The sequence below is a fragment of the Petromyzon marinus genome, chromosome 14 (genome assembly GCF_048934315.1).
Source record: "Petromyzon marinus isolate PM22_M1 ecotype Great Lakes invasive population chromosome 14, UKy_Petmar_22M1.pri1.0, whole genome shotgun sequence".
Taxonomy (NCBI): domain Eukaryota; kingdom Metazoa; phylum Chordata; class Hyperoartia; order Petromyzontiformes; family Petromyzontidae; genus Petromyzon; species Petromyzon marinus.
The window spans coordinates 8,601,906-8,624,540 of NC_133680.1; the positions used below are offsets into that span (position 1 = coordinate 8,601,906).

The 22,635-nt window shown below is 45.2% G+C and overlaps 2 protein-coding genes across 4 annotated transcripts in view; one reads left to right on the forward strand and one right to left on the reverse strand.

Moving 5' to 3' along the window:
* Positions 1-282: 282 nt before the first annotated feature.
* NUDT5 (nudix hydrolase 5) lies at positions 283-16,529 on the forward strand. Of its 2 annotated transcripts, XM_032954141.2 has the most exons (9): positions 287-476; positions 4,122-4,188; positions 4,299-4,366; positions 5,197-5,249; positions 6,365-6,472; positions 7,606-7,701; positions 9,691-9,792; positions 12,020-12,073; positions 12,891-16,529. In XM_032954141.2, the coding sequence occupies exons 2-9, from the start codon at positions 4,135-4,137 to the stop codon at positions 12,995-12,997; spliced, it is 642 nt and encodes a 213-aa protein (XP_032810032.1). In that variant the 5' UTR covers positions 287-476; positions 4,122-4,134; the 3' UTR covers positions 12,998-16,529. The 2 variants fall into 2 exon arrangements, with proteins under 2 accessions (XP_075923179.1, XP_032810032.1); XM_076067064.1 differs by lacking the exon at positions 4,299-4,366 and having other exon boundaries at positions 283-476.
* Positions 16,530-17,019: 490 nt separating this feature from the next.
* Positions 17,020-22,635, reverse strand: part of LOC116942350 (6-phosphofructo-2-kinase/fructose-2,6-bisphosphatase 4-like) — a 35,470-nt gene continuing 29,854 nt past the window's right edge. For both annotated transcript variants that reach the window (XM_032954138.2, XM_032954139.2), the window contains exon 14: positions 17,020-22,610. In XM_032954138.2, coding sequence (XP_032810029.2) covers positions 22,551-22,610 — 60 coding nt within the window. In that variant the 3' untranslated portion in view covers positions 17,020-22,550. The remainder of the gene's footprint in view (positions 22,611-22,635) is intronic.

The window sequence follows — 22,635 nt, forward strand, 5'->3', positions numbered from 1 at the left end:
GTGGGGGGTTGGAGGGTGGTTGAGGGTGGGGGGTTGGAGGGTGGTTGAGGGTGGGGGGGTTGAGGGCGGCTGAGGGCGGGGGGGTAGCTGATGGCGGGGGGGGGTAGTTGAGGGCGGGGGGGGTAGCTGAGGGTGGGGGGTAGCTGAGCATGGGGGGGGGTAGCTGAGGGCGGGGGGGGGTAGCTGATGGCGGGGGGTGGTAGCTGAGGGCGGGGGGTGGTAGCTGAGGGCGGGGGGGGTAGCTGAGGGCGGGGGGTGGTAGCTGAGGGCGGGGCGGGGTTTCCGGCCCTGGCTACACCACGTGGTGTCACAGCGCGCGCCGTGCGAGTGACCCGGCAGCAGAGGCTGACCACTCTCCTCCCCTGCCGCCTTTTGTTTATTCACTCCGCGCCCGCCTCGGGTCTCGCCGCCGTCGCCCGTCCCTCCTCGTCCGCCGGGCGCTGCTTTACGTCGTGCGACACCCCGTGAGCTGCGGCGTAAGCTACCCCTCAACCCGTGTTTTGCGCGTTACAAACGCGATCCGTTTCCCTTACGCTGGCTGTGTGCGGCTGTTGTGAAGAACGTCGAGTGTGTTTTGTGTTAGCACCGCCCTCCTTTTATGGGATTACTCAGCCAAGCTCGTTAACGCCACGTGTTGTTGATGCTCGGCCATATCACAAGTGCACAATGTGACACCGTAAGCACGGTGCGTATTCTTCGATTATGCATTGTTTATTAATGACGGATTTCAGTTGGTTTAGCCCGGAGGGCTTTAGATGGCCTATTTGGCACGTATGTACTACAACACAGTGTGCTGCTAAGTCGAGTCATGGCTATACGCAATGTTTTGCAGGGTGGTCCAGATGTTTTGTGACCCCTAATTAATTGACCCTATCACCCCCCCCCCCCCACGTTTTCACATGTTAATTTCTGTTCTAAATAAAACCTTTTTGATCATTACATTGATGGGGGCTGGAGGGGGGGGGGGAGGAGGGTGAAGTCACAAGACATATGGACCACCCTGTCCTGTGCTGAAACATCATCGAGGCAGGCTAAGGCACCCTCTGTTACTAAGCCGCACCACCCTGATGTGTCACGTTGACGTGGAGGTGTTGACACCCCACGCTGGGCTCTCCTTACACTTGGGCAGCATATTTCGGCTTGTAGCCAGAGGCCAAGGTACAGCCCTCTCGCAATGGGTTTCTCACACCACCCTCGGCCCAAGGGTTCCTCCCCACTCAAGAGAAATATCTCTTGAGTGGGGAGGAGGGATTTTTGGCCTACTCGTCCACGCTGGTGCAGACGTCGTCTTGGTAAAAGGGTGGGAGTACCCACATTTTACCCCACTACACGAGACCTGCCCATCGCGACCTGCGGCACGATTGAAGAATTTAAGACGATCTTGATTTGAAGCTTTCGTGTCTGTGCAGGAATCCATACTCGTTGGTTCTTACTTACGTGACTTTACCGAAAGAACGATGGAGAAGAAGACGATTGCAGACACTTGGCCAGGGTTTCAAAAGCCCCGCACCGTGACACGAAATAATGATTTCCTGGTGAAGGGCAGTGGGCCGAAACGTCACGATGTTTACTTCACTCATTGACAGTAACAGTATTATTTGTTTGCACTTGTTAATTTACCTGTTAATTCATGTACGTTATTTCGTGTATAGGCACCTTTGTACATTTGCAATGCGTGACATTGTGTACTGTTTGGGCGTGCATTATTGCCTTTAACCACGGACCAGCTCGTGATAATGATAGGCGTAACCTCCCTCATCTTGTTTTAAAATTTAAACACTCAGAGGTGTGTTCAGGTACAACACTGCATATTTACGCCCTGATCAATGAACCTACTACACCCAATGCAGGATCTGTGTATGTTGGGTGTAACCCGTCTTTCCCGTAGATGTGGGCATGTGTTGATTATAGGAGTTGATTGCATCTGACAGGTGAAAATTTGTTTTTTCAGTGGCAAAAGTATTAGTTGGGCAAAGCTTTGATTGATGAATGTAAATACACGTATGTAACGATAATGAAACGGATGGAAAGTTCAAATATTATATGTATTTAACCACTGTCAAACCGTGTGCACATACATATATTTTGTAATACGATTTGTTGTTCTTTCAGCAGTTTGATTGGTATCGAATGCCAAAGAAAGCACAAAAGTCCAATGACATAAAATGCCAGTTACAGCTGAAACGCATTAGGGTATTCCTGCCAAATGCCACATTGACATTTTTCATGTTGACCAGTACACTGTAGAAGAGTTGCTTCACCAACTTTGCACAGGCCAGCACGGTGAAGTATAGTGAAATCATGACCCACGTGGTGTGTGGGCGGGGGCCATCATCCAGCAGTGGATTGACAAAAGAGGGATGTAGAATTAGATAACTTACCCCCATCAAAACCACGTTTGTATACCATGTTTACCTATGTCCTATATTGAGATACAGGACTTCCAATGTACCTGCTATTGATACAGTACAACTTTGCATATCTTCCCCGCTGGAAACCGAAGTTCAGGCAGATATTTCAAAAGGTGGGATATGAGAACATCTATGGAAAATTTCAGTTACGCCACGTACAAATAGGTTACTGTTACTGGTAGGAAACGTAGTGGACTGGAAGGCCAACCGGGATTAATTCACAGGAAGCAGGGGATTAATTGTGTATGTCTGTGGATGTCTGTCCACGTGGGAGGGGTGGGGCTGGGTGGAGAGGGGAGGGTAGGGAGGGGCTGGGTGGGGAGGGTGGGGAGGGGCTGGGTGGGGAGGGTGGGGGTGGGAGGGGTGGGGCTGGGTGGGGTGGGGCTGAGTGGGGAGGGGCTGGTCACCCCGTGGTGCCCTTATATGGACTGGAAGCCCAACTGGGATTAATTCACAGGAGGCAGGGGATTAATTGTGTATGTCTGTGGATGTCTGTCCACGTGTATTTGGACACCCGGATATATTACAAATGCGCTCCTAGTGGGCATTACTGGTAGGAAACGTAGTGGACTGGAAGCCCAACCGGGATTAATTCTCACAGGAGGCAGGGGATTAATTGTGTGTGGGTGTCTGTCCACGTCTATCCGGACATTCGGATATAAAAAATGGGAGGGGTGGGGCTGGGTGGAGAGGGGAAGGTAGGGAGGGGCTGGGTGGGGAGGGGAGGGGCTGGGTGGGGAGGGTGGGGCTGGGTGGGGAGGACGGGGCTGGGTGGGGAGGACGGGGCTGGGTGGGGAGGGTGGGGCTGGGTGGGGGGTGGGAGGGGTGGGGGCTGGGTGGGGGCTGGGTGGGGGCTGGGTGGGGGCTGGGTGGGGCTGGGTGGGGCTGGGTGTGGAGGGGCTGGTCACCCCGTGGTGCCTTATAAAACTCAACGTTTAACCTACTCACGCCGGCTTGTGCCCGCCCTCACAGTCGGGCATATTTGCGGAATACACCACGCCGCCGTTGACCCTGGTCACTGACCGAGCAACCAACGTTCCTACCAGCCCCCTCCACAGGAATGTGTACAATATTGCGAAAACTGCTTTAAACATGGGGCAGTGCTCTATGCTTTGGCAGTCAGCGAATGCTTGCGTGGTTAACAATCCATTACTGTTGGCTACGTATGGTGTGAAAGAGCAATTTGAAGCATACATACATTCAAACTTTCTGTGAAAATCTTGATTTGAAGCTTGTGAAAAGGTTGGATTTTGTGAACGTCTGCAGAAAATGACAGTTACCCCACCCACATACTGCGCGAAGTGTGGGTGGCTACTTGGTCAGGGTGTATATGCGACAGTCGGATACGCGGTGCACATTATTGTAATGGAAAACGTACGTGCATTGCAGTATTAAAGTAACCGTAGCAGGCCTTGCCTGTTTTCTGTCAGACATAGTGTCACATTCCATGGAAGTTGAATTACTTTGTTCACTGAAGATGACGATTTGCATACATTTACGTATTTAGTGTGAGACTTCATTCAAATCAGAATATTAGACAATCCCAGGCCAGCGAGTGAAACCAATCAACCTCTGGACCATAAATTTAGAGGGCCCAAATTGGAAAATGTGGCCCTTCTTGAATATTATTCAACTTTACATCAGTTGCTCAATGGCGATCACCTATGGTTATAAGATAACAATGACAACAGTATTTTTTTTAAATTGCAGTTGAAGGAAGAGAATGGAGAAAAAAGATGGCCCTCATGCTGCTAAGTCAAAGGTGGTTAAGGAAGAGGTGAGTCAGTTTCTGAGTCAGTAATTCCACCATCACAATGTTTAATTTCACAAAGGATTGCAATAATTTTGAATGGCATCCAGAAACACCTTCCTCTAATCTCATCGTAGGCTCTCTGGACTGGAAAATGGCTTAAAGTGGAACAGACAACATACTTGGATCCAAAAGGACAAATAAGGTCTTTTTTCAAAGTCTTGTTTTTTTGTTCTTTTAAATTTATATTTTAAGAATTCCTTTGCATTACTGTTAAACAATATGGTTAATGCTGGAGGAGTATCCCAGCGGCTCGCGCACGGCACTACGAACCCAGCTACCTCGAGTTGGATTCCTGCCCATGGCTAACATAGTTGCTGTCTAAACTGGGTCTCTTTACCAATACCGTACTGACGAACGTGGTGAAGTATGGTCAAGCAACCCCCATGACTGACACATGCATGGAGAGGACGTTCATCCAGCAGTGGATTGACAGTGGGCCGTAGATTAAAAAAATGCAACATGAATATGTATAATCGTGGTATTATGCTCAGCATCGGTTGCTATAGTAAAAATACTATTAACCTATACAGTATCTCTTCCAAGGTTATTTCCCTCTGTAGGGGGCCCATTTTGGGATGAATACTTTTCTCTCTGCCTTAATGCCTATGTCAGCACTATTTGTGTTTCGTAAATGTGTGAAGATCCATCGATTAAAATCGATTCTTACGTTCACGATACTTACGTAGAATTGTGTGCGTAAGAATCTCTTAATACCCATCCATATACGTTGTATGTGATTGGTTGACGAAGTTGCGATTGGTTCACGTAAGACCCAAGCAGCTACTAGAAGTGCTGCATTCTCCACGGTGGCCAGTCGAGAAATTATTGTTGCATCGAAACTTGACCCGGCAACATTGACAATTTCATAATATTTCAATGGGGGGAGAGTAATTTTAAATATATATATGTGCACCTATTTCAGAGTCAGATGTGAAATTGTGCGGTGAATCTCATGAACGGCTTTCTCTGCAGGACCTGGGAGACCGTGAAAAGGACAACGAGGACGGCGAGCTGCGGCACTGACGGTGAGGACCGCCACTGGCGTCTCCCGTAGCGCAAAGCGTCGCCTCGTAATTAATCGTCGGCAAAAATGGCATGGGGAAAACTGACGTAGGAAAAAAATGGCACAGGAGGATATAGTGCAGGAAAAAATGGCACAGGTGTAAACTGAAAAAAAATGGTACTATCAAACAGGACTACTTATAACTGTTAGTACAGTGCTCACAGTTATATACAGATCTGAATTAAAGAGATGGTTAACCCTAAACCTCGATGATTATTTGTTTTCACTTGTGCCGTTTTTACTTTGTCATTTTTACTGTGCCGTTTTTACCTGTGCCATTTTCATGTGGTGTCTTTACTGTGCCGCTTTTACTCGTGCCGTCTTTGCCGGCCACCCCTTGCAATTACATCTCACGGGGCCCTTCCATCTTCAGCTTAATGACCTTTTCAAAGAAGAGCTGTCTGGTAATTTTAATTAATTTTGAGCAATTACCCAAATTTGTCCATCTAGTGGTGTTTTGTTCACTTTCAGCTCACTAATATTTCGTAACATTGTGTTATCAGCACAGAGTTGTCCTCAAACACGAGATAGCAAATGCTTTGTGCGGTAAACACACCGTCAGATTGCTAAATACAAATACATCATATTCTGTGTCAAAACAAATCATGAAACACAAACACTCTGCATAGATGCACACTGACAGTCTAATGTATCTCAGTTGGCATTTTCAGGGATCCTAAAACATGAAAACTTTATTTTGTCAAGCAAAGATAGGATTGCTTTCCATTTTGGTTTGGTCACTTATTAGAGCAGTGCGTTTTCATTGCACTGTAGACAATGATTTTGTTGGCTTAAACGGATTATAACCCAACAATAAAGCCAAATCCCTTACAACTGTTGCTCAGTATGCAGGGCTGGCTGTCGTGGATGCTCATTTGCACTATGCATGTTGTCCGACAAAAACAACAAGTGGGCACACAGCAAAAAGTCAACACCAGCACGCCCCGGGGAATTTAACGGGTTTTTGTAAAATAGGCAACGGTGAGTGCAGTTGAGCCTAAGGAAATATATATGTTTAGCTGTTACGTTGCAGCTCATTCCACACCACCCCCACACGCCCCCCCCCCCCACGTACAGGTGTAGCCATCATGGCCATCCTCAAGCGAACGCTACACCACGACTGCCTGCTGCTGGTGAAGCAATTCCGGCCGCCCATGGGCTGTTACACGATAGAGCTGCCCGCCGGTGAGTTAGTCGTTTGACCAGGAACACCACTAATTCTAACATTGCTTCTTGCTAATTTTTTAACAATTACCTGTAAATGACTTAATTGGGAAGAAAAAAAACACAGCAATATTGCCCTCCTTCTGGACGACACATGGTTTGCACATAGTGCACATTCCCATGTGCGCGTCGGCTATGCATACACCTTGAGCAGCATAGGGACAGCTGCCACCGGTGGTCCCTTTGGCAAGACTCCAGCAGAGCCTTGGAATGGTTGAGATGAAATTGAGTTGCTTCGGTATTTAAGAGCCATATAATTGCAAATCCTAAAATTCTGATCATCACCCTTTCTGTAAATGACGAGAAACCTGTTGAACAGAAGAGTGCATGTGAGCTGGAACTAAATGGGTGATCTTGATCATTGGCCCAGTCCTCCCATCAAGCATTGCACATCTCATGACATCACTACACTGCATGTGTAAGGCACTCAGGCTTGTTTAAACCACTAGTCCTAAAGAATCAACATTGCCTGGGACAGGGGGTGCAGGGAAGAAAAATACCGATTTTATTTTAAGCCTTCCCTTCCCATCCAAAAGACCTTTCCCACCCTCTCCTGTGCCATCACGGGGGAGGTGCTAGGGAGATGTGTATCTAAAGGCGGGTCACACAGCCGAGCAGTAACGCGTTCTCCACTTGTTGCAATCGTTTACGGTTCTAATCCAGCGACCGCCCTGATTATTATTATTACTAACCATGATCAAACATGCCGTCTGTTTCACATTGGACATTAGAGATCCCCTGCCATCATATGCAATATTAGGCTATTGTGTACTGTTTTTGGAGTAAAAATATGCCAAATTATAAAATGACCGCAAATTCCACAATTGGTGTTATACATAGTAATCATCCCTCCCTACTGGCAGACATATGCCCCAAGTCACTCTTGCAAAAAAAACTATCCTGATCTCTTGAAAATAAACTTGAAACTTTCCATCCCTTGCACCCTAGCTCTCGTTGTGTCGATGTATATCTTAATGTTCTGGGGCTTCATGAGGGTGTGCGTACGAGTGCTGTGCTCGCTCACGCAGGAAAGGAGAGTTCTGTGTTAAGACGCTGACTTGGTGTGTGCGGTGTGTATGGGGTGTGCGGTGCAGGCCTAGTTGACAGCGGGGAGACAGTGCAGGCAGCTGCTCTACGGGAGCTGCAGGAGGAGACCGGCTATCACGCTGAGATCACCGGCGTGTCTCCAGGTCTGCATATCCAACTGGCAGCTACTTCTAAAAAGTGATTTCATTTGCCTCCGTAAATACAGCAAGACGTTTCAAGCATGGCTGCACATTTTACTGGTGCAGCACTTCCACCTACAGTGAGGGAAAAAAAATATTTGATCCCCTGCTGATTTTGTACGTTTGCCCACTGACATAGAAATGATCAGTCTATAATTTTAATGGTAGGTTTATTTGAACAGTGAGAGACAGAATAACAACAACAAAATGCAGAAAAACGCATGTCAAAAATGTGATACATTGATTTGCATTTTAATGAGGGAAATAAGTATTTGACCCCCTCTCAATCAGAAAGATATCTAGCTCCCAGGTGTCTTTTATACAGGTAACGAGCTGAGTTTAGGAGCACCCTCTTAAAGGGAGTGCTCCTAATCTCAGCTTGTTACCTGTATAAAAGACTCCTGTCCACAGAAGCAATCAATCAGATTCTAAACTCTCCACCATGGCCAAGACCAAAGAGCTCTCCAAGGATGTCAGGAACAAGATTGTAGACCTACACAAGGCTGGAATGGGCTACAAGACCATTGCCAATCAGCTTGGTGAGAAGGTGACAACAGTTGGTGCGAGTATTCGCAAATGGAAGAAACACAAAAGAACTGTCATTCTCCCTCAGCCTGGGGCTCCATGCAAGATCTCACCTCGTGGAGTTGCAATGATCATGAGAACGGTGAGGAATCAGCCCAGAACTACACGGGAGGATCTTGTCAATGATCTCAAGGCAGCTGGGACCATAGTCACCAAGAAAACAATTGGTAACACACTACGCCGTGAAGGACTGAAATCCTGCAGCGCCCGCAAGGTCCCCCTGCTCAAGAAAGCACATATACATGCCCGTCTGAAGTTTGCCAATGAACATCTGAATGATTCAGAGGACAGCTGGGTGAAAGTGTTGTGGTCAGATGAGACCAAAATGGAGCTCTTTGGCATCAACTCAACTCGCCGTGTTTGGAGGAGGAGAAATGCTGCCTATGACCCCAAGAACACCATCCCCATCGTCAAACATGGAGGTGGAAACATTATGCTTTGGGGGGGGGTTTGCTAAGGGGACAGGACAATTTCACCGCATCAAAGGGACGATGGACGGGGCCATGTACCGTCAATCTTGAGTGAGAACCTTCCCTCAGCCAGGGCATTGAAAATGGGTCGTGGATGGGTATTCCAGCATGACAATGACCCAAAACACACGGCCAAGGCAACAAAGGAGTGGCTCAAGAAGAAGCACATTAATCTCCTGGAGTGGCCTAGCCTGTCTCCAGACCTTAATCCCATAGAAAATCTGTGGAGGGAGCTGAAGGTTCGAGTTGCCAAACGTCAGCCTCGAAACCTTAATGACTTGGAGAAGATCTGCAAAGAGGAGTGGGACAAATCCCTCCTGAGATGTGTGCAAACCTGGTGGCCAACTACAAGAAACGTCTGACCTCTGTGATTGCCAACAAGGGTTTTGCCACCAAGTACTAAGTCATGTTTTGCAGAGGGGTCAAATACTTATTTCCCTCATTAAAATGCAAATCAATTTATAACATTTTTGACATGCGTTTTTCTGGATTTTTTGGGTATTATTCTGTCTCTCACTGTTCAAATAAAGCTACCATAAAATTATAGACTGATCATTTCTTTGTCAGTGGGCAAACGTACAAAATCAGCAGGGGATCAAATACTTTTTTCCCTCACTGTACTTGTTGTGTGCAGGATCAAGACACTTGCATGTCCAATATCATTTTCAGTGGGCGACTCTCTGCATTGCAGGTCTTCAATTGAACTACTACACTTGGCGAAGAAAATGCCAAAACCATATTAAGAAATATTTTTTTCTGGCCAAGGTGAAAACCTTCTGTAATTATGGAATAGGATTTCTTCAATCAACTTGCAACTGAACAGTCGGTCAATGAATGAGTAGCGAAGCCACTCAGGAGGTTATTGTGAATGAAGCATTGCCATTGTCTTGCAATGCAGTTCTGTGCCTCGACCCGGGCATTTCCAACTGCACGGAGCTGCTCGTCTCTGCCGTCATCAACGGGGACGACCCTGAAAACCGGAGGCCTCAACAGGAGCTTGGTGAGTCGTCCCCACCGCTCGCTCCTTCACACGTACAGATATTATTTTTTTCACAAGCACGGTTAATCCGCAAGCTGGATAATCCATCCATGGATGATCGGGAGTTAACTGTAACTTGTTGTTGATGAATGTTAAGGTATAAATAAATAAATCGTTATATTGATTTACTCGGGAAAACAGTAGTTAACTGTATCTGAAGACTCATTCTTAGGAGAGTTCTGCTACATTGGGTTGTTTGGAAAATATGTAGTTCAGAAGTGTATTTCTTGAGGAAATTGGAGTATATAGAGAAAATCCACCAATGAGAGAGGATAATATTCAACGATCCGGAAGTATGGGTTCATGAACCCACTTGCTACACTGCAATCTTTTGGCCACCTTGCAGCCCAGCACATTTCACAAACCTGTGTGATTCACCAACCCTTGCGTCCAAAGTTCCGGATCACAGGCGTGTCCCACCACTGCCTGGTTGATTATTTTAATGACTGTGGTAGTGATGACGATGTTAACATGGATTCTGGTGGAACGATAGTGATGGCAGTCAGGGCAGTCAGGGCTGTCCATAGGTTACTGGAGGCCTGGCAGCTAGAGACCAAGGGCAGAATGCCACTTGAAGCCCCCTTATTCCTTTGCAACGAAAATACAGGTTTGTTGTGGCACCCTCTTTTCTGTTAGGCTCAGGGCGAATTGTCACTTTTGCTTTACCCTCTGGGCATCCTGGAGATGCTCATCATAATGTATCTTGGTCCGAGTAATGATAATGTTGTATTTTAATTTGGTGCCTTACCCTACATTTTAGTGAGAGCTCAATGAAATTGTTAATTTCTCACAAGGGAGACTTTGCTGACTGGTCAAGTAGAGATACTATTTTGTAAGATACATGGGGAAAACATTTCTTCATTTTTTTTTGCCCTGCAATTGTATCCTGATTGTGCTCTTGGCATCATGCCACGAGACGAAGAATCAATTTGGAACGCTCAGAGGGCAGCGCATCACCCCATATGAGAACACGGTCATGAAGATCTCACAACACACCCGTTATAAAATGTTACCTCTAAGCCATGATAGGGGGCAGCACTTTGCTATTCGTGTGCTATAGACAGAGTTGTTCAACGCATTGCAATCAGACCGATACTCTTTTAATTCTCAGAGCTGAAATATCGGCAAATTCAGTGCAAATCTAAAGAATGTTTTCGTTGTGCAGTCATTTGTGACTGGGTTGAGACAATCTCACTATCCCCATACAACATGGGTTGAATCTTGGGCAGCCGTCCATATTCAAATCCACGATCTCATCGGTGCCAGCTCAACTCTGACCTGAGCCACCTGGCTAAGTTGGGGCAATTTTAAAAGTATTGCATTTGAGATGTGACTTAAGTACACATCTGTCCACTCCTAACAATGAGAATGTCACAGGGTATTTTACATACGCTTTAAAGCAGATGGTGCACTTTGTTAACGAATATAGCTGGTGGGCAGTGACATTTTGACACTGAAAACTTACTCATGTTCACGGACTCTTGAACTGTACATGTACAACCATTTTGTCAATCCACTCCTGGATGAGCCCCCCAACCCCATGCCAAGTGAGTCATGGGGGTTATTTGACTATACTTCACCATGCTGGTCAGTGGCGCTTTCTGAAGGCAGGGAGCATGTGCAAGGAAGCATAGTATAGTACATGAATGGACTTTGCTGTTTTGCCCTTTAAACATCCTTTGTAATTTAACTTTCTTTCCTTATTTTTCAGATGAAGGAGGTATGTGTCCTTCATTATCCAATACCTATTGCAAGCCAAGCATTTGTATATTTCCACTAATTATATTTAACAGAGCCTAATAAAACTACAAATCTACCAGGCACAGACTTAGAAGCGTCGGAAAAATGATACAATCGAGTGTTGATAAACTTCATTGTTGTATAAAGCCCCGATATACACGGAGGTTTGCCAGACAAAACATTCAAACCGGAGTTAAGTTGAAAAGCTTGTGGTCGTAGGCTTGTTTTTATGAGGCTCCATTTCATACTCTTCATTATTTAGTGAAAACATATATAAAATGCAATAGCTCACACTCTGTATTGTTCAGGTATAATAAGGCAGCAGCTTCATCACTGACACTAGTCACCTTTTCTCACCAATTCGTTTATGCTACTGACGGTTAATTGGTAACAGTGAAACAATGCTACTGGTGTGTTCTTTATCCGTTTGTCCTTTCTGTTTTCCCAGAATTTATTGAGGTTCTGTTGGTGCCAGTCAATGAACTTCTGCAAAAGCTGACAGGTGAGTGTGTGTTTATGCTGGGAGTAATTATATGCTCGGAGCCTCAAAATATGCTTCCTCCCCTTTTTCAACTCATGTGTCTATCTGCCAGTGCAATAATGCCCTGTCTGCCAGTGCGTTACAAAATGTACCGTCATTCAGGAAGGAAGTAGAGGCATTGGCTTGGAGTTTTTTGCTGCTGCTTTATTAATGGCAAGTGCATGAGTTACTGGAGATTTTCACTGGCAGAGAGTGAACTATCCAATTCAGACTGTTGCCGCTTACATTTTTGAAGTAGATGTTTAGAGTGCTTTTAACCCTTTTTACGCTGTTCATAATAGAGTGTACCTACCGCCCATTGTTTAATTGACTTTTAGGTGACAGCCTCCTCATGCCGTGTTGGTCTTGGGGGTTGTTTTACCATACTTAACCATGCCAGGCAGTGTGGCTTGGTGAAGTGGGGGAAGGTGATCAGGACCGGTCCAGATAACGCTCGTCTGGCGTTAGTCGTGGATGGAAGCTGACTCGGGTTGCCAAATTCAAAGTGCTGTGGGCCAACTACCTCTCCCACAACACATCTCTAACGTGCACTGTTCTGCGACATTTCTGAATGGATTAATCCCATAACACTAGCACAATTGGAATAAATTGTGAGGGGGGTGGGGAGGGAAGTCTGGCACTTACCCAAACCTAGACAACAGTTAACGATCACACTGACCCAGCCCCAACATTAATTATAGCAATCCTCCACAGCAAAACATAATCCTGGTCAGTGAGAGACTGCTAACAATGTTCCTAAAGGTACAATGCCTGCCTCGTTCCTGGTTCCTCCATGCAGAGATGTCCAACAAGGGGATGGTGGTCGATGCCCGGGTCCATATCTACGCAATGGCTCTCGTCCAAGCCACGGCCAAGCCCAACCTGCTGCCACTGCTCAAGGCATAGGACATCGAAAACGGGGAATCCCATCTGACCGACCAGATGGGGATACCAAAAATACCATGCGGCGAACACCTACCAGATCGCGTGGGATTTTTGCACAATGCGACGCCATGCCAAGGCTGTCGTGAAAGTAGAGTGGGTGGGTGTGTGCGTGTGTATGTGTCTTTGTTTCGGGAGCGGGAGTGCAGTGGTTAGCGTACTGCACTACGAAATCCGGCAAACTAGGGGCCCTCTTCTAGGTCGACTCAGCCTGAAATGGGTACCTGGTGCAGTGTGTAAACATCACTGCTAGGAAGACAATGGTAACCGGACGTGATGCTAGCCTTGTTTGCCATTTCTGCATTCATAGATAGTCGTTCGCAGCACTTGCCCCAACAGCCTGTGAAGGCTATAGGGGGAATAGTTTCTTATTATGTGGTAGTATAGTGATTTGCGCATTGCGCTATGAATCTGGTAACCTTAGTTTGGTTTCCGGCAGCGACTAACATCAGTGGTGATTATCTGAACCGGTCCTGAGCCTCCCCAAAGTGGACGCAACTGTAAATGAGTACCACGTGCGACGTGTAAACATCAGCACTGGGGAGACAAAGGCAGCTGGGTGTGGTGCTGGCCACGCAACCACCCTCTCCTGTGCTGTGCCAGCCTTTATTAGGTGATAGCTAACAGTACTTGCCCCAACAGCCTGTGTGGGCTCTATAGGGGACCTTTGTATGTGTGCTTTGGTTGGTTGGTTCCTTTTAAGTGTGGTGATTGCAAATTGGGCATTGTCCTTTGGTCACCTTTACCTCACCTCTCCTTTTCCAGTAGACTGAGGTTTAGCTACGAATTCCCATGGTGCTTGCTTTCTTGGCTACATGACCTGGTGATGTCCTATTTATTGATCTGATCAAGAGGCACCAGACTCATGGTTGGATATTTGAGATCTTGTATAGCAGAGCATAGCTTTTATTTGGACATCTTAATGATGCCTTTGCCAAAAATAGTCTCATCTTGTCTTGAGCTAATTAGCAATACCCAGAGTGCAAATCCTCTTTTAATTTTCTTACATTCCATTTTAATTTTGTTTATTCCCTTACTGATTCTCAAGGTTTTCAGGGGGGTCCTGCATTGGGATGTTTGGCCGATTTTTTTATTAATAATTAATCAGTCTCACGTGGGAGGAAACCAGAGTATCTGTTGAAAACCCAGGGATACCAGGAGGTTACACTCCCAGCTTCTCAGCAATGGATTCAAGAATCAATGGATTCAAGAATCCATTGCTGACCTCCCATATTAAGACCTCACCGTGATCCATAACTTGTGGTGAAAATGTCACCATTGCTGTTGTAGGAGCCCCAATATCTGATTAATGCGTCCACTGTTGACTTACAAATGGTTCATCGGCCTGTCTATCATTTTGACGATGACATCGGTAAATGCTTGGTGTGCCAGTGCAAGGCTTTCTCCAAATTCGGGGAATAGAAAGCCTCTTCTATAGATTGACAGGTCATGGTGGAATGGTGATCATTGTTAGGGCCCATTACAACAAAAAATGCCAGTGGAATAACAGTGGCTGAGCAACATTGCAGGAACCTTGAGTGGGATTTTACTGGTAGGAACGAAGTTGTAAACTGAGTGTACCAGCCTGCAATAGATTAATGTGTCCGTCCGTCCGTCCCCTTTCAATACTTTAACGAAGTGAAATCTCGTGCTGTTGGGTGTAATAAAATTGCGCAAAATTCCAATGTTCCTACCAGCCCACCCTACAGGGACCTGTTAACTCGTGACCTTGTCACCTTGAATATTTTGTCTTGAGGTGGATTTTTTAACAGGCAACATTCGTCACTAACGCTGCCATTAAAGAAGGGACATTGCTCAAAAACGTCACCTATTATAATGTTCTTGTGGTCCATGGCGGTGTTATTGACAGACGTGTTGAGATTTTAAGACCAGTGCACTGTATTGATGTTGTCTTAGCTTGCACATCAAAATAAATGTCATCGTCTTCACTGTTACGGAACACAAAGCAAAGTGGTGTAGAATCGATTTTAGATTGAAATTACAGAAAACAATTGTTGTATAACTTGTTTTTTATTTGTATCATATTTACATTAGATACAAGAAAAACATCTGAAAGCAGTGTTGGAAACAGATACTTACATTACCTGTAGCCTAATGTGTGAGGTCGTGAATGTTTTTTCATTTGCCTCCACCCGCACTTTAGCGACTGCCGTGTGTAATGCAGTGCGGCAGCAGTGATGCTCCGATGAGGGTCAATTCACACCTTCAAGCAGCCGGCATTGCAGCCGTAGAATTTATACACTACAGTATTACAATAACGACCACGGAAACGAGCGAACATTCTCATGTGTTTTTGCGAGCTTAACAGCCAAATTAGAGCAGTTTCGCCAACACGGCGACATTGTTCATTTCGTAGGAGCACATCGTTAGCCGTTAGTGCAATTGTTTCTTGCAAATTGGTTCGGCCTGGTGTCAAACAAGGTTTCATTAAAACGCAGTGCAAAGGCACTTAAAGTGACAGTGAAACCGGTGACGACAACGACTAGTTTTGTATCGATATGCGCCCTCAGTCATCTGGATGTTGATGAGAATTGCACACCGAACGATGGATCGAATCCATTTTTACATTCGTATGATACCTGTCAAATCACCCGCGCGATAACTGATTATGTAAGTCATGAAAACTGCGATCATAGGCACATGCGTTACACAAAATTGCAAATGAGTAGTGAACTTGTAACAATGAGATTAAACCAATCTTTTGTCTTTTATTGCAACTCGAATAAAAATCTTAACGGTGATTACGATCCATCAAATCACTGTCGGGGGGGGGGGGGGGGCAGGGAGTGCATTGTGTCATGCATAACAAAACTCACGTTAGAAATGTTCTGTCAAGCTTTTACAAGGGGTAAGCACATAGCACCTTCTTAACACAGCTTCTCCGTTCAGAGAATGGCTCAAATACCAAACGTATTTGCCCGTAATGTAAAGCAAAATATCCCCGTTGATTTTAATAGGTGCATCATTCTGCAACAGAAAAACGTTTCGTAGAAGCAAACCGGCACATTGTGACTCCAGTTGAAGAAGGCAACCAGCCCTGCTTTCGATTCACAGTTGGGCAAGTGGCAGGCAGGTGGGTGAACAACTGGAATTCATTCGAATCCTAATTAGGTTTTTTTTTTAATTCCGCACTGATGCGACCCCACTGCCCGTCTGGAAAACCAGTCACGCAGATAATCTGCACATGTTGCATTGATTGACTTGAGGTGCACTGATGGGAGTCAATTACATTGCATTCCAAGTATTCCATCGTACCACTGCGTAGGTTTTTTGTGGTTGTGCCTGTGTTGTTCGGCATATCTAATTAAAAGTGCTGGGGGCTCCTTCCCTATGCCGAATGGGGTTCCACACATCAGGGAGCTAGCCATTCTATCATCACGCACCTTAAAAGAAACTCAAACCCCGAGTAACCAGCTGTCACTGCACACCTTCCAGTTTAATTCCAATGTAGCAAATAAAAACATGATCTTTCTTACCTTTGTTATCTTTCTCTTCCGAGCTGTTGTGGTCTCGGCATTGCTACACATCACTAGCCATGATTAATCCGCTGCTGGATGTAGGCCTCAAGCCGTTGCCACCTCATGGTTTCTGTGATGTAACAATCCATCTCGCGAACAACTGCACACAAGTGGATTTCATTGCTCCATCTCCTTTGTGGGTGGCCTCTGGAACGTTCCATTTCTTGGCTGCCTCTCCACAAACTAGATAGCGAAACATTTTGATGCAAAAAATTATGTAATTCGATTTTAAATATATATTGGATTACTTTGCAGGATCATGTGAGATGGCAGCAGCTGGAAGGAGGTCTTCATTCCAGTGAAATGAAGGGATTCCAATGTAATTGAAAAAAATGCCAATACATTCTCATTTATTTCCAAACACGTGAAATTTACTTTGCAAAATATTTTCATGTAATGGCAAAAAATGTTGACGTAAGTTTAATCATAGATGAAACATCGCTGTGCTTGTGTATTTGAAAAAAAAAGTTTATTGCACCATTAATACATCAGTAAAAATTTATGTTGCGCTAATTGCTTTCAGACATTGCAAGTCCATGCATCCGAGATATGACCCATACAGCAGTACAACTCCAGCACTTGCTCACCAACCAACAGTGCCGCAACCAAACAGGATTATAAAAATGCACCCGGCTACGAGCATTCCAACGTTCAAGGTCCGGTTGTTGATGAATTTCACAATTCCCGGCACAATTACATCTACCATTGTTGGCAGACGTTCCCGTAAAGCTTCTAAACACATTGTGCCACGCACAGCATAACTTAAAATATGCATACAAAAAAGTGGTACATATGGCATTCTTGTATACATTGCACAACTATAACATCTCCAAACAGTTACCGAGTGGATTAAAATAGGCCGAGTCTCTTCTGGTGGGATAGTGTGCATATTTCCGCCTCCAATACAGCTGGTCAGCAAGGGAAGTGGGTGGCCGAATCCCTGCCTCCTAGGCCGCTGCGTTACACCAAAGCCACATCGAACGCAAGCTCGTTATAAAAATTAAAGGCGCAGCCCTGCAAAGTCTTGCTCATGCCACTGCTGGTGGAAGGGTCTACACAAGAGGGAGCTCTCCAGAGGGCCCCCTATAGACAGCAATTGGCAGTCTCCCACGCTGGCCAGACATCACACCATCCCATGTGAATAACCAATCGACAGGTGTATCCAATAACATTACTGAATGTTTGACCAAATGTTTTTAGTGGCTGCAGCGGTTTTATTAACCAGGTACACAGACACATACGCATTTAAAAGCATCCATTACACGCGCTAGTCGTTGGCGGTATCGCGAGCTTAACAATCGCTCGCAGTCAATGCATTGATATACCCATTGTGATTGCCTTAAGCTGAAACTGCCTTAAGAGAAGGCTGCATTATCCACGTTTGTGTTCAAAAACATTAAGTGTAATTTCAAGCCAGTATGGGGCCATCCATCTAGTACGTACGCATGGAGGGTGGAGGGGGTTAACCCAAATGCGTACGCTTGCGTATGAGGGGTCTACTGACAATGTACGCATAGGAAACGGAGGGGGTTGAAGCCTCGATAAATAATTTGTCTACATTGGCCTTCAAATGAGCCACAGTTCAGTTTCTTCAGCCGTCGGACAACAAGTACTGCCGGGAGAAGTGGGACTGTGGGAGAGGTGTCACTTGTGTGCCACCGTGCCCCTGACTGCAGCTATCACGCAGCTCAATATTCTGGCGGCCTGCCCCATGGGTCACACATCCTGCAATCTGGACTCCTCACTGCAGACTGCCCCTGGCTCAAGGTTTTAGCTGCCGCAGGCCAGTGTCAAACGACACCAGCGCATTCACGCTAAGGAGTCTTCTGACAGTGATAACAATCAAAAGCTGTACGATGATGATGATGACGACGCCAGCGACGCTGTGGATCTTGAGACGGTGGCCCAGCAGACTGCAGCTATCACGCTGCTGTGCTTCAGCATGACACTGCGCCTGTTGACGAAACCCCTATAATGCGTCGTCACCTGTTCCACTGGGTTCAGTCGGCGTTTGAACCTAGCGGACGGCATTTTTATTATTTAACACAGCCGGCGGTGGACTATATGTTTGCTTAAGCACGTTAATCTTGATTTGAAGCTTTCGTGGGCTGCAGGAATCCACTCTTTGGTTCTTTCGATAAAGTCACGTAGGTAGACAAAATAATGAATCACGACGTTTCGATCGCAACACAAGCGACTGTCTTCAGGTGAGAGGTCGCTTGTGTTGCGATCGGTCGCTTGTGTTGCGATCGAAACGTCGTGATCTATTATTTTTTATACCTAAGTGACTTTACCGAAAGAACACGTTAATATTATTAATCCTTGATCGTTTCTGCGTCGATTAAATATCGAACGTTCTATAGGGGGTGCGCGCCAGGCGTACGTACGCAGGTTGGGGGGGGGGGTAAAAAGTCCGCGTGCGTACAGGTGACGGAATTTTGCGTACCTACTAAATGGATGGCCCCTATGCAAGAAAATGCTTTACAACAATAAAGATTTGCGTTTCAACAGTTATATATTTGCTGGATGTAGCACCAGCCAATACGGGAAGGCAACCTGCTTATTGTGCGTATCAACGATGTAATATCCTGCCTATGTATGCCTAAAGCACTACACAATCACCTCTTCAAATGGGTTTCATCTTCATAATGTTCACAGGATTTGTTAGGTCTTTATTTGGAGTTGTGTTTCTCCCAAAATAAATGTCAAGGAAAAGGTTTTCATTAATTTGTCATCACGGATTTTTTTTTTGCCAATTGTGGCTGTTTATAAATAACGTTATATCCTACATTCAGCTGTTTTGGTAAGTGGTTTAAAATGAAAATTAAAGACGTGGTAAGTTATTACAATAAATGCTACACTTAAGTTAGATTGAAACATAAAATTCACCACTTCACAAGTTTCTTGCAAGCCCAAGCTTCAAGAATTAAAATCCAATGTACCATCACATTTCCCTTCTCCGATTTCCCAATACTTTTTACCAACCCCTTAGATAAAAAAACTAAACCTCATTTCTACCAATGTTGTAATCTTGCACATGGATACGACTTGTACAATGGACACACATCAATTGAATCAATTTAGGGAATTGGTTTTCTTCGTGTGTTACAGCTGTTGGGGCCTAACAATACAAACTTGACAGTTTGCGAGACTTTCCAACCTAAGAAGAAATGATCTTATCCTGCAGTGGCAGATGTCCGTTCCGATCAAGACTCCTAACACAATTGGCAAGTATTTATCTTCATGTTATTGCTTCTTAGATTACAGAAGAGGTAGTTCGATTAAAATTCAACAACCAACCTCGACTTCCAACCAAGATGCCCACTACCGTCCGGGGATGACTTTTTATCCCAAATATCCAAATAAGCATTTCGCAAATAACTTTAGCTAAACAAACGAATTGCATCTCGCATACGATCACAGTGTGGCCTCAAAACGCACACCCCAACCCTGCAAGAAACAGGTTTTGGTTGCGGATTACGATGACAACAAGCAAGTTATATGTGCGAATGCAGCAGGCACTGTGAAGCTGATAAAAAAAAACCCTCACAAATACGCATGGGCACAAAGGTTTTCTGAAGGTAGCCCATGTGTGCAGGCTTCAATGTAATGTTTGGTTTGCCTGCGTCATTCTTACACAGACCGTCTCAAAAAGATTTGTAATGCAGTCAAATCGAAAGTCTTATTTTCTATTAAATGTTTGAGACAATTTACACCACTTACACCACAATTTCCTTTCCCAGCACTAATGATACGCATATTAACAGCTGATTTAAAGTCAAATCACATCACTTACACTCAATTTACAGACTCAATTATCACATTTTGTACACCAAACAAAGGCTATGCAATAGACAACTACAAATAACCCGCTCTATACTAACCTTAGCTAATATATATAAAAAAACATTCTGTTGCACAGAAACCCTGAAATTCAAACGTCATACATTATTTTATGTATAACCTGAGCCTGCCTTGATCAGCGTTGGGGATAGCGGCGTTTTATCACAAAATCGTAAGGTACAACAGCAATGTCATGGCTCAACGCCACAGTGACACTGCCCTTGTGAAAATGCCAATGAAATCTGACAGACGTTCTGTGTATTTTCACATTAAAGGAAAGAGTGAATAGTAACTATCAACTGTACCGATGTCGCCGATTTTTGTAAAAGTCAACAGGCGTATTTCGCATCAGATAATGTTAACTGTGTTTGCGCAGTGGTTTAGCCGCACTGCGTTCTGAAGCTGGCGACGCGCGTTCCATTCCCGGCTGCTACTAATGTGAGTGGCGACCGACATCTGAACTGGTCCTGGACCCACCCCCCACACACACCAACCCACACTGACCAGCAGCGTGGTCAGTGTGCAGAAGTATGGTCAAACAAAACGGCAATGAACCGATACGGCATGGGGAGGCCTTTCTCCAGCAGGCGATTGAGAAAGTCCTGTAGATTATTACAATTAACAGTTTAAATCTAGCATTATGGGACAACTGTAGTGGATTGAGAATGTCCACAGGTGATAATGGCCGCTCATACTCATATACATACATCCGTATATGTACATTGAAAATAATTTGTATACTGTGCAGTATAGCTCATTCAGCACATTGTATAAACACTATTTCACGCAAATTTGCAGATGTGTTTTTTTAGGGCATTGGTCATTTAATGACTTGTGTGCATAGATTAGTAGTTTTCAAGCAGAAATGAAATCTTATCTGGCTTCTGCCTCTATCCCCTGTCACAGCATACACTTCAGTGCAGCCAGCAGCACCAGAACATAAACCGCAGGATCTTTAAAAAAACAAAATTCTCATCGCTGTCAAATCACCATGCATGCAAGTACTCGTAATATTAAAGTTTTTTTAGATAAACAGTTGCCAGATTTAGGACCAACTCATGAGGCATAAACTCATTTTTCTGGTACAAGACCTAACCAATCCAACAAACTCAAATCTACTTAATCCGGAAGCCCTTCGGCTAAACGCAGTCACTGGAATTTTGAAGGGCCACTTGCAAAATCCTACACAGAGATAGAGACGTCATGACTAGGGAGCGTGGGCACACCAATCATGCCGACATATAAGAGCATTCATAAGAAACCTGAGTTCAATTCCCAGCCATGGCTAATACCAGTGACGAGTGATATCTGAACCGATCCTGAACACCCATCTTGACCAAATCCGCACTGACCAGCGTGAAGTACAGTCATAAAACAACCCCCATTCCTGCCGAATTGCATGGGGAGGCTTTTATTCCCCAATGGATTGATACAAGACTATGCATTATAGTATGTGTGAGTATGTATTAAATCTGACACAAATTTAGACTTGGCAGGAGACCCTGTACCAGCTTCAAGAATTAATGTCGAGGAATACGGTTCTAAAATGTCTTTATCTTCAGCACTAGCAACCACAAAACCCCATGATCAATGAAATGTCACGGGAGCAACACTAGATGAAATCCACACACCTCTCACACTTTTACCCTGGAAATGGCACAATCACATGTTCAATTTGGCTGTGAACATGTGGCCACACGTACTGACAAAGTAGTCTAAGACAATAGAAATAATTACCCACATAGACCCTATATACACTCAAAACATCTAATTTAATCTGTGCCATATTTCAATGCGGACCAAAACAAAAATTTGTTCTTAATCATGTGCAAAAGTAATTTCCTTCCAGTGGTATAAAAGTATTAATAAAAACACATAAGTGGCGTTTTAATGAAGAATCAAGAACCCTTTGTGAACGTTGTAAATTAAGTCCTCGCACGACGTTCAAATCTGGCTGCGACGCCCCATGGCTGCGGTCCAGCTGGACAAAAGAGAACTGCACTTTTGAGAAGGCGAAAGAGACGGCGGGCGAGATGGACAGCAGGGTCCAGCTGGCGGGAGGGGCGGCTGCTGCTGGGGAAGGGAGGGGAAGGGGTGGTGGCACAGTCCCTGGTGGCCGGCAGTGGGCCGCTCCCTCATTCGTGCGCCGGCACCGTCTTGAGAGCCTCGGATGACTTGCGCGAGACGCTCACGTTCTGCGCAATCGGTCGGGTGGGAGTG